Genomic DNA, 13,635 nt, shown 5'->3' on the forward strand with positions numbered 1-13,635 from the left:
AAAGCATATATAATCAACTTAATGCAAGTTGAATGAGGTACTCACAACTCGCTCCGATGGTTCCATTCAATATCATATTCATGGACCCATGATTATCAAAGTTAATGAATTTGCAAGGCTAGGTTGCTTTCCACTTAATAAGGAGGTGTTTAGTCTTCTTTAATGTAACTTTTCTTTGGGGGTACGTGGGTCTTTTGCCACAATTATAGAGGGCTGCTGTTTGCACACCATCTTTTTTCTTTTTGCACACCCCATCTGAAAAAAAAAAAAAAACACTCAAAGAAAAAGACCACTTTGGCCCTCCCCTCACCCATACACCCATACACCCCATTCTCATCTCCCCCCCGTACACACCCCATCTTTTTGCACACACTGGCGCAGCACCACCACCGTGCGCAGCACCACCCCCTGCATGCGCCACCCTCCTGCGCCACCCTCTCATTCTCTCTCTCCTCATCTCTCTCTCCTCCCTGCTGCACTACCCTCTCATTCTCTCTCTCCTCCTTGCTGCACCACCCTCCCCGCGCCCACCACCATGCCAAGCTCACATAGCCACGCCCACCACCATGCCAAGCTCGCACAGCCCCAACGCCCGACCACGCCGCCGACGCCCGACCTCGCTCTGCCCAGCTCGCACGACCACGCCGCAGTCCCTGCCAAAAGGATGAGCTTCGCAGGCCGTTCGGCAGTCATCCGCCGAAACCTGCGGGTTCGTTCGGCAGCCATTCGTCGAAATCGGCGATTTCCTTCGGCAGCCACCCACCGAACCTTTGGCAGCCACATGTTTCTTCTTCACCGTCAACCTTGGCCGCCGCCCACACGCTGCTACACCTCCGCCCGCAGCACCTTGTCTTCCACCTCGAAGCCCAGAACCAGCCACCATTAAAAAAAAAAATATTCAGTTCGGCAGACTGGTGCCGAACCGGGCTGTTTGGTTCGGTAGTCATCCGCCGAATATAACAGGATTGTTCGGCGGATGAGTGCCGAACGAAACAGCCCAGTTCGGCACTGGTCCGCCGAACCTGCTGAACTGAAATTTTTTTTTTTTTAATGGTGTTCGGAGGGTGGTGCTGCTGCGGAAGAAGAGAGAGATAGGAGGGTGGTGCTGCGGGGAGGAGAGAGAGAGAGAGAGGTCGGTGCTGCGAGGAGGAAAGAGAAAGGGAAGTGGTCGGTGAGGGAAGGAGAAAGGGAGGGAGGTGGTCAGGGGTGAGGGAGGGGGAGGGGCTGTGTGTTTTTTTTTTTTTTGGTATGGTTGATGGGGTGTGGTGGGTGAAGGGATGTGTTGTGAGAAATTTTGTGAAATGTATAAAATAGAGGTATTAGGGTAATTGGAGAGGTGTGTTAAAGAGAAATTTTAAATTTTGGGAGAAGATAGGGGATGTGTAGGAGAAAAGTGTGTGCAAAAAAAAAAAAAAAAAGTGTGCAAATAGCAGCACTCCAATTATATTGCATAACGTTTTCCATTCTATCCCCACTTTTGTGCACCCAAATCAAACTGACCCGTTAACAAAGCCTCTTTTGACAATATTGAAAGGTTTATAATAACCTTGACTAAGTCCAAGAGTTGAATATTAACTATATATTAAAGACAACATATATATATATATAGAGATAAAGTGTACGTACGTGTTCCAGGTCTTCTCATCGATCCGGTGTTTCTTTTTATTGTTTAAATCAATGAAACCGTGTGACAATATTTAACCATATATATAATAATTAAATTATATATATCCAGGCCACCGGGTAAAGTAGTTTGATACATGCAGCCTGCTGTTTTAGGGGGTATACTCAACTTAATTAAGCATGCATGGAACGTGCCAATTAATGTAGGTCGCAGCAGCAATATTAATTAACCCTTTCTGAAACTATATATAATCATGTAGTTAAATAATTGGGCTGTTAGGCTGACTAGCAAATGTGTCATTTACAGGCTACATCCGAATTCAATGACCATATGAGTCATGTCATGAGGCATATATGCATATATATTGATATTATACCAAGTTTGAATTTGAGATTTTGTTTCCCGGCCAAAAAAAAAAAAAAGAATTTGAGATTTTGTTCTATTATACCTATCTGTAAATAAGTGGATCAAACTGGCCGGCCTGGCTAGTATGTACTTATAATATCTTAGCCTCTTATAGGCAGAAGCTGCTTGGATAATTTTCTAGGAATAATTCTTATTACTCTTAAGTTTAACAAACTTGATTTGATAACAACAACAAATTAATTAAGGGTCTAATTCAAGAAACGCAAAACAAAGAAAAGAAATACAGGAAAAGGGAAACAGTAATTGGAGTAGTACATAACATATATAATTATAATGAGTAGTACTCCAATTCGATCAGGATCAGTTTTTTAATATTCATTCTCCGCTGGAATATTAATGACTGCTGTCCGAGTGTTTCCTATTCTTAGGAGGATTTGAAGTACTCGAAGAAGTAGAAGAACCAAACCGCGGCATAGAAAAGCTGCTTAAGGGCTGTTTCTGATCTTCTTCTTGTACTTGAGATGGTACATGGAAAGTTGATGATGATGATGATAAAGTCTGGGAAACAAATATTTGGTCTCTCTGATTATAAAGATTTGCAGGTGCATCGTAATTTATGCCATCGTTAGGACCCCGAAAATATTGTGAATATTGGTCAGTGACATTAATATTGGGGTATGCCGGCGGTTGATATTGATGATGATGATCAGGAAGAGGCTGATAAGGCTGATGAGCAGGAGGAGTAGTACTACTGGGGACAGCAACCTGGTCTTGTTGAGTAGTAGTTATTGTGAGGTAATTATGGTTGCCAAATTGATCAATTAATGTAGTTGTGCCTTGTTGAACTCTTTCCGGGAAGTTGAGCTTGGCTTTGCTTCCTTTGAACCTCAAAGCTGCTTCGTCGTAAGCAAGTGCTGCTGCCTCCGCCGTTTCGAAAGTGCCAAGCCACACTCGGGCTGCTTTCTTTGGATCACGAATCTCGGCCGCCCATTTTCCCCATGGTCTCTGCCTCACTCCTCTATAGTGTCTTCTCCTCACAACATTCCCTACGTACACATGCATCAATATATCTTCTATATGTTCATTTCTAGGAAAAAAAAAAATAAAGTGTAAAAATACATAGCCGATCACACATTCAAATATTTGATTAGAGTGCTATTACAAATAGAATATGCATCATACAATCAGATAAGATTTCACTTAATTAATATTCTAGTTTGGTTGATGTATATTTCAATAATATAATATATTAGACTATACGATAAACAATTAATAATTCCATCCTAAGCGGCCGGAAATCTTATGTTTAGGGCACCTACCTATATATTGAGAGAGATGAGAGTATTGATTGATCGGGATTGGCTTTTCTACACAACGCCAAAAGCATGTTGTTGCTTTGCAGTTACAAACATTGATAAACTAATTAGAAACATCAGTTGCATATTATAATTAAGTTTAACATGTATATATGAAAAAGCATATATTACTTGCAAGCATTATTAAAGTGCATATATATCCATATGAGTTCTAAATCTACACAGCAGACCTAGCTAGATCAATTATAGGTACTGCATATATATATATATATATATATATAATAATCACGGTTCAACTAAATAATTAAAAAGGCGATCGATCGATCTGAAATTTAGGTGCTTGTATTTTAAGGTTAATGGTACATAAAGTTAACCTTGATCTTGAGGCTGTTGATGAGATTGGTCAAGTTCCATGTCAGTGGAGGACTGCGGGGTTATGACCAGTGGGTTGTTGGGGGGGACTTGATGATGATGATGATCAAGTGGGACGTTTTGGTCAGTGCTTCCAATAACTTGAGATAGAGCAGACACCATGGCAGACATCTCTTGTTGAGATTGAGCTGGTGAGAAAAAGTAGGGTGGTGGGAAGATCATTTGATGATCATCATGATCCTGATCCTCCTCTTTCGCCTCCGATTCATCACAAGGAAAGGGCCTCTTCCCATGTTTTCGATCCACTTTATGACCTTGTTATTGATACCTTGGTAGTGGTTTTGTTAAATCATCAAGCCAACAGATAACACAATCAATATTCTTACCAACTAGCTAGAAATTAATTCTATCTTAACAACTTGTTGCACTCATGTATGCAATAAGATCATGATCAACAAGAAATTAATATAACATGATCGATCAAGGTCAAGAAGATTCAGAGACAAAGAGATGAGAGGACAATAACCAAGAGGAGGAGAGAAGAGAGAGATAGGGTTTGATAGTACAGTGATATATATATGTATTTGTCCTTGGTGGTGTGAAATTAATTTGAGAGTCGAGGCCGGGAAAAAAAAGTATATGGTCCAACTTTGAGGCCTTCTTTTTCTTCTTTTTATTTCTTTTGAACTAGGTGCATGTGTTTACTTTTGTGACCAATGACTGCGCATAGTTTATCACTTCTTTTATTTTTTAATTGCAAATTAATTATAGATTATTTTTACCCAATTGAATTGTTTTTCCTTTGACATATATACAGTATACTCGATATTCATGTCACAATTAATGTGCTCATCATGAGAAGTGAGAAGTGAATAGAAGGTAGAGATTCTAACTGCAAGTACTTAATTTAGATTATAACGTAGAAAATAAATGAATTAATTGCATATATGACATGCTGCCATGCATGCATGGAAAAACATGATATATACAAATAGAGGGAGATAAAAATTCATGTATTATCTGTGCCAAAAAAAAAAATCATGTATCATAGAATAACCCTTCAATTAATTGAATTGATGAGTTAATTAGGAGCAGCCTAGCTAACTCCATGGTAATTAATTGGTAGCATCTTAGATTCTTAATTAGTAATACGTTGATTATATATAGTTGCCGAAAGTACTGCTGCATTAAAGTCTAATATGGTCCAGGTCGAGGTTGGTCCTGAATTAAGTTTTCATGCCCTTGTGGTCAGGACAGCCACTCAGCCACTAAGTAAGTCACTAATTGGTCCTTTTATATTTAAGACTGTAGATAACCAATTCGATCCATGACTCAATTATCTCGTACCTCACATTTTTTCATGTTTAGAAAGATTATTTGAGTCCAAATCCTCTGTCACTAAAATGTCTGTCTCATTTAAGTCATTTACCTATTTTTATGACACATGTACACGAACTTACCAGAAAATTAAGGCGGTTAATTAACTCTAAAAATAAAATACCAACTTTAATTTTTGTCGCTTCATCTTTCATATATCCCACCACTGCCACCACAAACCTATTTGCACCACCACCTACTCCTCCGATCCACACCTCTAAAGTCCACCACCTCCTTCCACTGTAACCCAACTTTTATCATCACCAGACACCAGTCCACCTCCATGCACCAGACCCTTTTGCAAAAAAATGGTTCATCATATATTGTTCCCTTTTTTTTTGCTTTCTCCTATAGGGACCACAGTCACCACACCATAGTAAATAAAAGCCTAAACTTTTTTATTTCTTATTTTGAGATTTCAATGTCGAAGCAAATGGTAAACTTGCGCACAGGAAATTTGATTTTGGATTCAAGGATTTGTGGTCCTTGTGGAGAGTTCAAAATCAAATGAAAGAAGTTGAGAATAAGAGCAGAAGGAGAGGAGAACCTTGGACCATGTCCTTGTTCAATTTGTTACAGACTTGTTGTGGTTTTTAAAGTAAATGAATGATACTCTACAACTTACAATTTTGGTTTGAAACTTGGTTGCAAATGGGTCTGATGGTGGAGGGTTGGTGGTATTAATTTCCCTAACATTATTCGTATATAAGAATTCAAAATGTGTTTGTACAGTATCTACATCACATAATCATCTACAGAAAATATGATCCTTTTAGCATTTTCAATTATCTTTAGTTATGAATAACGTAGTATAATGAAACATATAATATGCAACAGGTCGAATAAAATTTGGAAAGCGAAACACCGAGAAAAAGATTTATGAAACATTTTGAACCCTTGATGAAACTACCATTCAAAAAGATGAAACTTCACATCTTTTTCCAATTGTTGACTATGAAAGAGAACCCGTGGGCCGGTGCCTAAAGCCATAGGCCCATAACCCTGCCTTGATGTTCAGAGCCTCTAATTGTAGAAGCCGAGCTCGGTAAAGAAAAACTGTGTCCACTGAAGTTGGCAATCTCATGAAGGCCACAAAGGACTGTGCAGCTGCAGCCATCCCAACTCGAACGTGATGATGCGACCTTAAATTTTCTTTGTGATAAAATCACATTAGGATTGCCATGCAGCCAAAAAAGGAAAAAGAGAAAAGAAATCAACCTCATACTGAACGAGGATCAAGTTGCATATGTACAGTTGTTCTTTACATGATCACAAATTTGGTTTAACATCTCTGGATCGCATGTAAGTCAGAAATTGAGATGGGAGTTCTGCTAGAAGTGCCTGAACAACGGAAATCTCTCCACCTGTAAGTCAAAGGAAAGTTACTGCCCACCTAGAATGAATTGCTAAAACTACTACCCAGAGTTGGTTTGCCAGATATATGACATAACAAGACTTACTTTGTACATCTCGGAATGGAACAAACTGGACTATATCACGTGAAGCAACACGTCCACTCGAGCTTTCAAGCCTCTCACTCTTGTCAGCATCCAAAATCTTTACGACAAACAAGTGGAGATAATTAGTCATGTAGCATTCAGGCTTCTACTCGAGTATCGACTACACAGTCCAAACAATCAGTACCATAATGTAAGACAGTTTCAGCATTACAAACACAAGTGAATAGATACCTCCATTTCTTTGAAGTCAGCTCCTCCTACTCCAACAATGAGGATTGACAATGGCAGGTCAGACGCTTTCACAAGGGCATCTTTGGTTTCTTGGAGATCTGTCACTACCCCATCCTACAGCAGTATAATTTTAGGACAAAGCTGTGGTTTGAACTCAAGAAATTGGGAAAAGTTGGAGTAAACTAAAAGAACCTCGGTGATATTATATACAAGTACTAAAAGAGTTAAAGGATTACCAAAGTACAGTCATGATCAGCTGAAAGAACTTCAGAGATGCATAGGACAATACATCCAACCCCATTATGCTTACCGTGATTATTAACAAGACGAAGTATTTTCGTCCACCATTTGCAAGAGACTGGCTAGCAATTAATGCAGCATTGCTAATTACAGGTCCAAAAAGAGTTGGTCCTGCAAGAGAAACATTGAGGAGGGCACTTGTATATGCCATCATAATTCCTTGGAGTCCTTCAACCTGAAAGAAGTAGACTTACATAATCCTTATTTTTTTGGCTGGAAGACTTACATAATCCTTAATGTGGAGAAAAAATCTACAAAATTTAAGGTAACAAAAGCAAGTCCGGGTCTTAAACTATTTTACCTCACAGTAATGACCACTCCCATTCAAGTTGAAACAATGAGAAACTGGACCATCAATTGGTCGAGCTCCAAATCCCCAGGCAGGAAAGCGCTTGTCTGAATCATAAAACTGCAACACCTCCACAACCTCCAAGATCGCCTGGAAAAGGAATGTCACAATCATATGGGTCCAGAGAAAGGACTACTTTGTAAAATTTTATAATATAAGGGACCTAATTCTCACTCTCTGGTATGCATTTGGCCGTCCTGAAGGATCTATATAATGCAAAGAATCAGGCAGGCGAGGATTTCCATTTGAAGCTGATGATCAAGGAATATGAATGAAATTGATAAGACATAAAAACACATGTTACATGATTCGTTCTGAACAATTTTACATTTATATGAGTGAAACTAAAAGCAAAGTACAAATGTAGTAAGCTAGAAATAACAATGACTACAGCACAAGTATAATACAGTTACACTTTTCCTATAGCAGACAACTTTGCAGCCATGCTACTGTGCTTCCAGAAATTATTTGCAAGGCTCAACATACTCTAATGACAATCACAAATTAGCATAGATAAGTACCTGTAAAATCAACAGCCACCATGAAGTTCAATTCACAGCCACCAGCCAAGTAATCAAGGAAAGTGTGTTGGACACTCTCAGTAAACTTGTCCACAAATAGTTGGCTCTTTAGTGTCTGCATTGAAGTCACAGAACTTGTAAATTAAGAGACATTGCGATTGAAATCAAGTTAATAATATATTACCTTGTTGTGGTAATCATGCCCAACAGCAGTTGGTACAAATAAATTCTCTCCTAGCCCACTACCATGAAGCTTTTCCAAGCCTGCCAGGGATGTCTGAACTTTTCTGTTTATTCAACAACAAAAGCATAGTTATGCTATAATAAAAAAATATATATAACAAACAAACAAACCAAAGTATAGTCACTGATCCACTCCATAGAAATTAGGGAACAAGATGGAAGAAAAAAAAATTTATTTACCCAATCAAATCATGTTTGCCATTGTTATTGAAGTTAAAACACTCCAGTATTAATGGGCTGTCCTGCAGATTAATTAGAAAAATTAATATGAGAAAGCTATTAATAAACAGATGGAAAAACACAACATGATCAAGCTATCAATGAACAGATGAAGAAGCATGGCCAGCAAACACCCACATTAATCTTTAGTAAAAGAATCTACAATATTTGACCACATGATTATTAAGAGGAAACTCTGAATGTCAGCACATTTTTTATAGTGACAGCAACCACATGAGGACAAATTCAGTTAACTTTCTCAATTTAGCAAGAAAAAAGGGAAAACTACAGCCATGGACTTAATTAAGCAACCAAATACTTGGGCTTTCCATGGTAACCAAACAAACAAGGCATACAGAGACCCAGCCAACTCGATTTCCACTAATTGATGCATATTCTAGCACCGAAGAAACTTGTTTATACCTTGCTTCCAACTTGTTGAATATTCAAATATACTGGCTTCCATGTGGGCTTGAGATCGTTCTTTATGACTTCTGTTTTGCAGACTGGAATTGTGATCCCACCTTCCACAACTTTTGATATTACCAAAAAGGGGTCCTGAAGGACAAATCAGAACATGTGCCAAAACATAAACCATTTTCCATCTGGCCAAGCATGCATATAACTAGTAATGCTCCTAAAAATAGATAACCAAAGAGAAAAGAAAAGAACCAAGAAGCGCCTACACTTTTTGAGAAGAGATCCTTGTATATCAAATCCGAACACCTTAAAATCATCTCTATTGTCGTCTTTGAGCTAATCGATTCCTCAGCATGCACAATGAGCTTTCCACGGTTTTGAGGACGAGTTGATCTTCCTGACCCTTCTCTATATACAAGATCTAGGGTTAATAACCTGTCTGATTTAGTAACTATCTGCACAGGTAGAAAGACAAATTAACAGGTGTATCAGATGCCAGATTTACAGGTATAGTCCTCCTAGAATAAATGATCTCCACTAATGTATCTTGGAAACCAAATACACTAGAAATAGGAACTAAAATACTTCTCAGATTAGAGAGATCAAGCTCTCTCTCTCTCTCTCACACACACACACACACACACACACACATAGAGAATGGTCACTAGGTCACACCTGAGACAATGCGCAGGTTGCCTCGCCAAGAAATTGTTGCTCATCTAGCTTAAGCATCTGCACAAATAAAACCATCCATTATTAACCTGTTATGCTTGCAAGTAATTGAATTGTAATGAGAGGAAGCAAATCTTTGTATTAATACATTAATTATAATATGAAGCTACCAATATGTGTACCAAAAAGTATGAGCAAAACAAAACAATGTGCATCTAGAAATATGATGAGAAAACACATTCTATCATATACTGTACAGAAAAAATGGAATCGGGGAAAAAGAAAAGCAATGAGAAAAGTTTCCTAAAATAGTCAATTTGTATTTGATATGGCCTTTTTTCCAAATGAGAAAATAACCATATTTGTGTTGTGTCTTGCACAGAGAGTTTAAGTTGACATGGATGATCAAGAACACTAGCTTAGGAAGAGAAAGAATTTTATATGCAGGCACAATATCACAAATTTGTACCTTCACTTCCACATTGTGAAACTGAGTGTCAACATCATACACATGAAACCTGTGATGAAAAATATTCCACATCATACATAATTGTGAAGCCAAAAACACATCTTCTGGATTAAAGAAGAGATGAAAGCTTTAAACTTACACCAGAGTCTGCACAACCTCAAAATGATAAGTGATATTATGTTTTGTGATCCACTTTGGATTTAATGAATTTAGAACTACTTCAGTGCGGCCAAGCTCTGCAAGTCCTCCATCTCTTCCTTTTGTATAGATAACCAGCATGGGATCACTCTATAGAAAATAAAATTCATTAATTACAGACTGACATTCCTGAAACAAAAGAAAATTTACCCAACTAAAATATGGAGCATGGCATCCAAAAGAACTACCATTAACATCTCGCAAGAAACAGGGTTTTGAAAACGAAATAGTGCAAATAAAAGGTCTTCATATGGGAAAAAAAATAATAATAATTCCGGATTGTTGCATCCATAATTTAATCCTGAATATAGCTATAGTTCCAGTCAAATGAAGTATTCATCTCTTGGATAGAAACGTGTGAGAGTTACAAATCTTACCATCAGGTTTTGAAAATACTTAAAACGATATAATTAAGTAAATAGCAAATACAACAGTTCATTAAAGCATAATGCATGTTGTATAAACAGTTAAACACAACTCCTTGTATTATTCATTAGCGCGACAAACCTTGGAGAGCACGTCCCGATCACGCAAGTCTATAGCAGCAAATGATAACTGCATGTGAGTTGAGCCGAAATGGCGGATTCATTAGTTACGAAAACAAAAAAACAAAAAACCATAAAAACAAAAAAACAAAAATTCATTAAATTGTAGCTTCTGCAGAACTTGAAATGAATATTGCATTCAAATGATTCGATTGTGAATCCAATTCTTGACCAACAGTTTTCAAAAGAGGGTCACTGATTCAAGTTCTTGCTTTCTACATTTGCTTATAGCAACAGTCAAGAGCTCAAATGAATTCAAGTTTTCGAACAAAAGATCTAAAACGAGCATCAAGATTTCAATAATAATTTAGCTGAAGTGAAAAAATTGAATGAATCCAAAATTGGTAATTGCTGAAGAATGAAGTTGAAGAAAAGGTGAGTTCGGAACCTCGATCTGAGAGAAGAGGCCGTGGTAGCCGCGAGACCTGAGGAAGTGATCGACGGCGTCGTTTGGTGCGTCGTACGGATTGCCGTGAGAAGCGGCGGTGCCGCCCACCGCCGCTCTGCCGCCGGCCTCGTCCGAGAAGCAGTTGCCCATTCCAATCCCAAAAACTCTTGCAATTTGCGAATAAGCTGCTGCTCAGCCTCAACGACAGCTTTGAATTGATACAAAAATAAAAAATAAAAAAACGACACCCAAATTTCGAAATTAACTGAAAACCCCAAGTCCACAGTCAGTTTCAAACTCTCTTATTATAATCTCTACTCTAGTTTGCTCTATACTACCAGCTTAACTTCCTTCCCTGTTTTTTTTAATGGTATTCATGCATGGCCCACCTCTGCAGTTAAAATTTAAAAAGAGAAAAGAAAGGAAAAACGCGTTTTGCTTTGCAAATTACAATTTTCAGTCAGTGACAAACTGATAATTAGTTGAATGTAAGCCAGAAGATGAGATTTAGTTGAAGAAACCGCGTTTTCTGTTTTTTGATGTTTTTGTGATGAGTCTGATGACTGATAGAAATGGAAGTCTACTTAAAATAACACTTCAAGTCTTCAACAATTAATTATATCTTAATTTCTTTTAGCCATAAATTCAATTTAGACACATAACTATATAAGCTATTTTAACGGGGTCTATGAACTTTAAAATATTTCAAATATACACCCGATCTATTATTTAAATTAAAAAATAAATTTATGTCCATTGATTCGTTGAGAGATCAGTTAAATGACAGCTTGACTTAGGTTGACCAAGATTACTTGACGACGTGGTGCTACCTCAACAAACATTTCCCGCCAAATGAGCGACACAGGCCCACAATTTAATAATAATAGAGAGAGTGAGAGTTTGTGGGCCCGTGCCAGGGGTTAGGTGGACCCGTGTCGCTCATTTCCCGTCAAATGAGTGCCACATGTCCACCTACTCCCTGACACGGGTCCACAAAGTCATCATCTCTTTCTTACTCGTTGAACACAAGTGAGAGATTTATATTCGAATTTGGAGAAAACGTGATATTTTTTGGAGACTAAATGGTCAGGAGAGCGTTCGACGAGCGGGAAAGAGGTGATGGGTGTGTGGGCCCGTGTCAAGTGGACATGTGTTGCTCATTTGGCGGGAAATGTATGCTGAGTTGGTGCCACGTCGCCAATTAATCCCCTTTAGTAAAAGCCAAGCTGACATTTAACTGATCTCTCAATAAATTGATGGACGAAATTTTATTTTTCAATTTACATAATAAAACAGGTGTATATTTGAAATATTTAAAAGTTCATGGACCCCGTTAAAATAGCATATATAGTTATGTGTCTAAATTAAATTTATGTCTTTCTTTTATTATCAACTGATGTGATAAATGATATTTAAATTTGATTTCGTTAATTATGAACAAACAAAATATTATTATAGTATCTCCCTCATCTATTCTTAGTTTTATTTATATTTATGTACTCTTTTTTGTAGAGAGAGAGAGGGATTGAGTTTCTCTCTCAAAAAAGACCCAAACTTTCTCTTAGTTGTTAAGTGAAAATGAAAATGTTTAGAACTTAGAAGGAAAGAGGGAAGAGCCCTTTGGGCTTTTGGTTCTACTGTTCTAGTAATTTAGAATTTAAAATTTAAAATTTTGAAATAATAATTAGTGAATTTCCAGTACAAGTTAGATTATTCCTACGTGGATGGTAGTTTTTTGGCACCAAAAAGAAGAAAGGGGTCTTTTTATTTTCTTTGAAAGGGTGAGTGGTAAAGGTCTCGAACCAACTAGGAATCTTCCTTTTGTTTTGGTTCCAAAATATCATCCCACTCCTCACGTAAAAAAAGTTGGCACAGTTTTTGGTTTCAAAATATCATATTATTCAGCGTTTTTTTTAAATTTTTTGGCCACGATATTATTCAGCGTTTTTGAAGAAAATGAAACATAAAACTGAAAAGCTAGGCACAGTCACAGGCTCATAGCTTACTGACCACCACCCAACAGCTCTGCATAAACAGCCACGACTCACGAGCCTCGCATTGTATCAATTAAACTATTTTATCAACATTTTAAAAAGAGAGAAAAACGAAAAAGAAAAAAAGCTTTCTCTATTGAAATTGGATGTCCGGATTCGTCATCACATGTGATATTGGCCACTTGTAGATTAATTACCAATTCTTAATTAATCACTTTTATGCCTAAATGACTGGCGTTTTGTGTTGCAACAGTACCCAGTAGCACCAAGAAATTGAACCGAAAACGCTTGCGTTTTGAACGTGTTAATACGGTTGGAATATAAGCGCTGTAATCATGAATTATGCAAAGAAAAGAATATGGAATGGGGACTTGGTACTTTGGAGTCTTTGGTAGCTTTGTTTTCTTTAAAGACACGTTACTATGGCACCGTATGATGAAACGAGGAATAATTAGTTTTAATAAGTAAATTAATTAAAAGAAAAATACTGCTACAGTCACCAAATTTGTTTAAGATATAAGTAATTAAAAGAGAAATTTCTTTGTGAAAAATTGAAAATGTAAGTCAATAA

At 37.5% G+C, this 13,635-nt stretch overlaps 2 protein-coding genes across 3 annotated transcripts; both read right to left on the bottom strand.

Annotated features, from left to right (window-relative positions):
* Nucleotides 1–2,173: 2,173 nt before the first annotated feature.
* Nucleotides 2,174–4,238, bottom strand: LOC147274453 (uncharacterized). The gene is made up of 2 exons (XM_086256664.1): nucleotides 3,681–4,238; nucleotides 2,174–3,036 (listed from the first exon to the last, which is right to left on the bottom strand). The coding sequence occupies exons 1-2, from the start codon at nucleotides 3,898–3,900 to the stop codon at nucleotides 2,384–2,386; spliced, it is 873 nt and encodes a 290-aa protein (XP_086112790.1). The 5' UTR covers nucleotides 3,901–4,238; the 3' UTR covers nucleotides 2,174–2,383.
* Nucleotides 4,239–5,808: 1,570 nt separating this feature from the next.
* LOC147274454 (protein BONZAI 1-like) lies at nucleotides 5,809–11,429 on the bottom strand. 2 transcript variants are annotated; one of them, XR_015124170.1, is made up of 17 exons: nucleotides 11,071–11,429; nucleotides 10,645–10,692; nucleotides 10,079–10,227; nucleotides 9,940–9,988; nucleotides 9,474–9,530; nucleotides 9,065–9,253; nucleotides 8,802–8,936; nucleotides 8,340–8,401; nucleotides 8,101–8,203; nucleotides 7,917–8,031; nucleotides 7,570–7,646; nucleotides 7,348–7,485; nucleotides 7,057–7,221; nucleotides 6,747–6,860; nucleotides 6,516–6,612; nucleotides 6,274–6,419; nucleotides 5,809–6,162 (listed from the first exon to the last, which is right to left on the bottom strand). XR_015124170.1 is itself a non-coding variant. In XM_086256028.1 (16 exons), the coding sequence occupies exons 1-16, from the start codon at nucleotides 11,218–11,220 to the stop codon at nucleotides 6,325–6,327; spliced, it is 1,743 nt and encodes a 580-aa protein (XP_086112154.1). In that variant the 5' UTR covers nucleotides 11,221–11,427; the 3' UTR covers nucleotides 5,809–6,324. The 2 variants fall into 2 exon arrangements, 1 of the variants encoding a protein (XP_086112154.1); XM_086256028.1 differs by having other exon boundaries at nucleotides 5,809–6,419; nucleotides 11,071–11,427.
* Nucleotides 11,430–13,635: the final 2,206 nt, after the last annotated feature.

This window comes from Dryas octopetala, chromosome 9 (genome assembly GCF_963921425.1).
Source record: "Dryas octopetala chromosome 9, drDryOcto1.1, whole genome shotgun sequence".
Taxonomy (NCBI): domain Eukaryota; kingdom Viridiplantae; phylum Streptophyta; class Magnoliopsida; order Rosales; family Rosaceae; genus Dryas; species Dryas octopetala.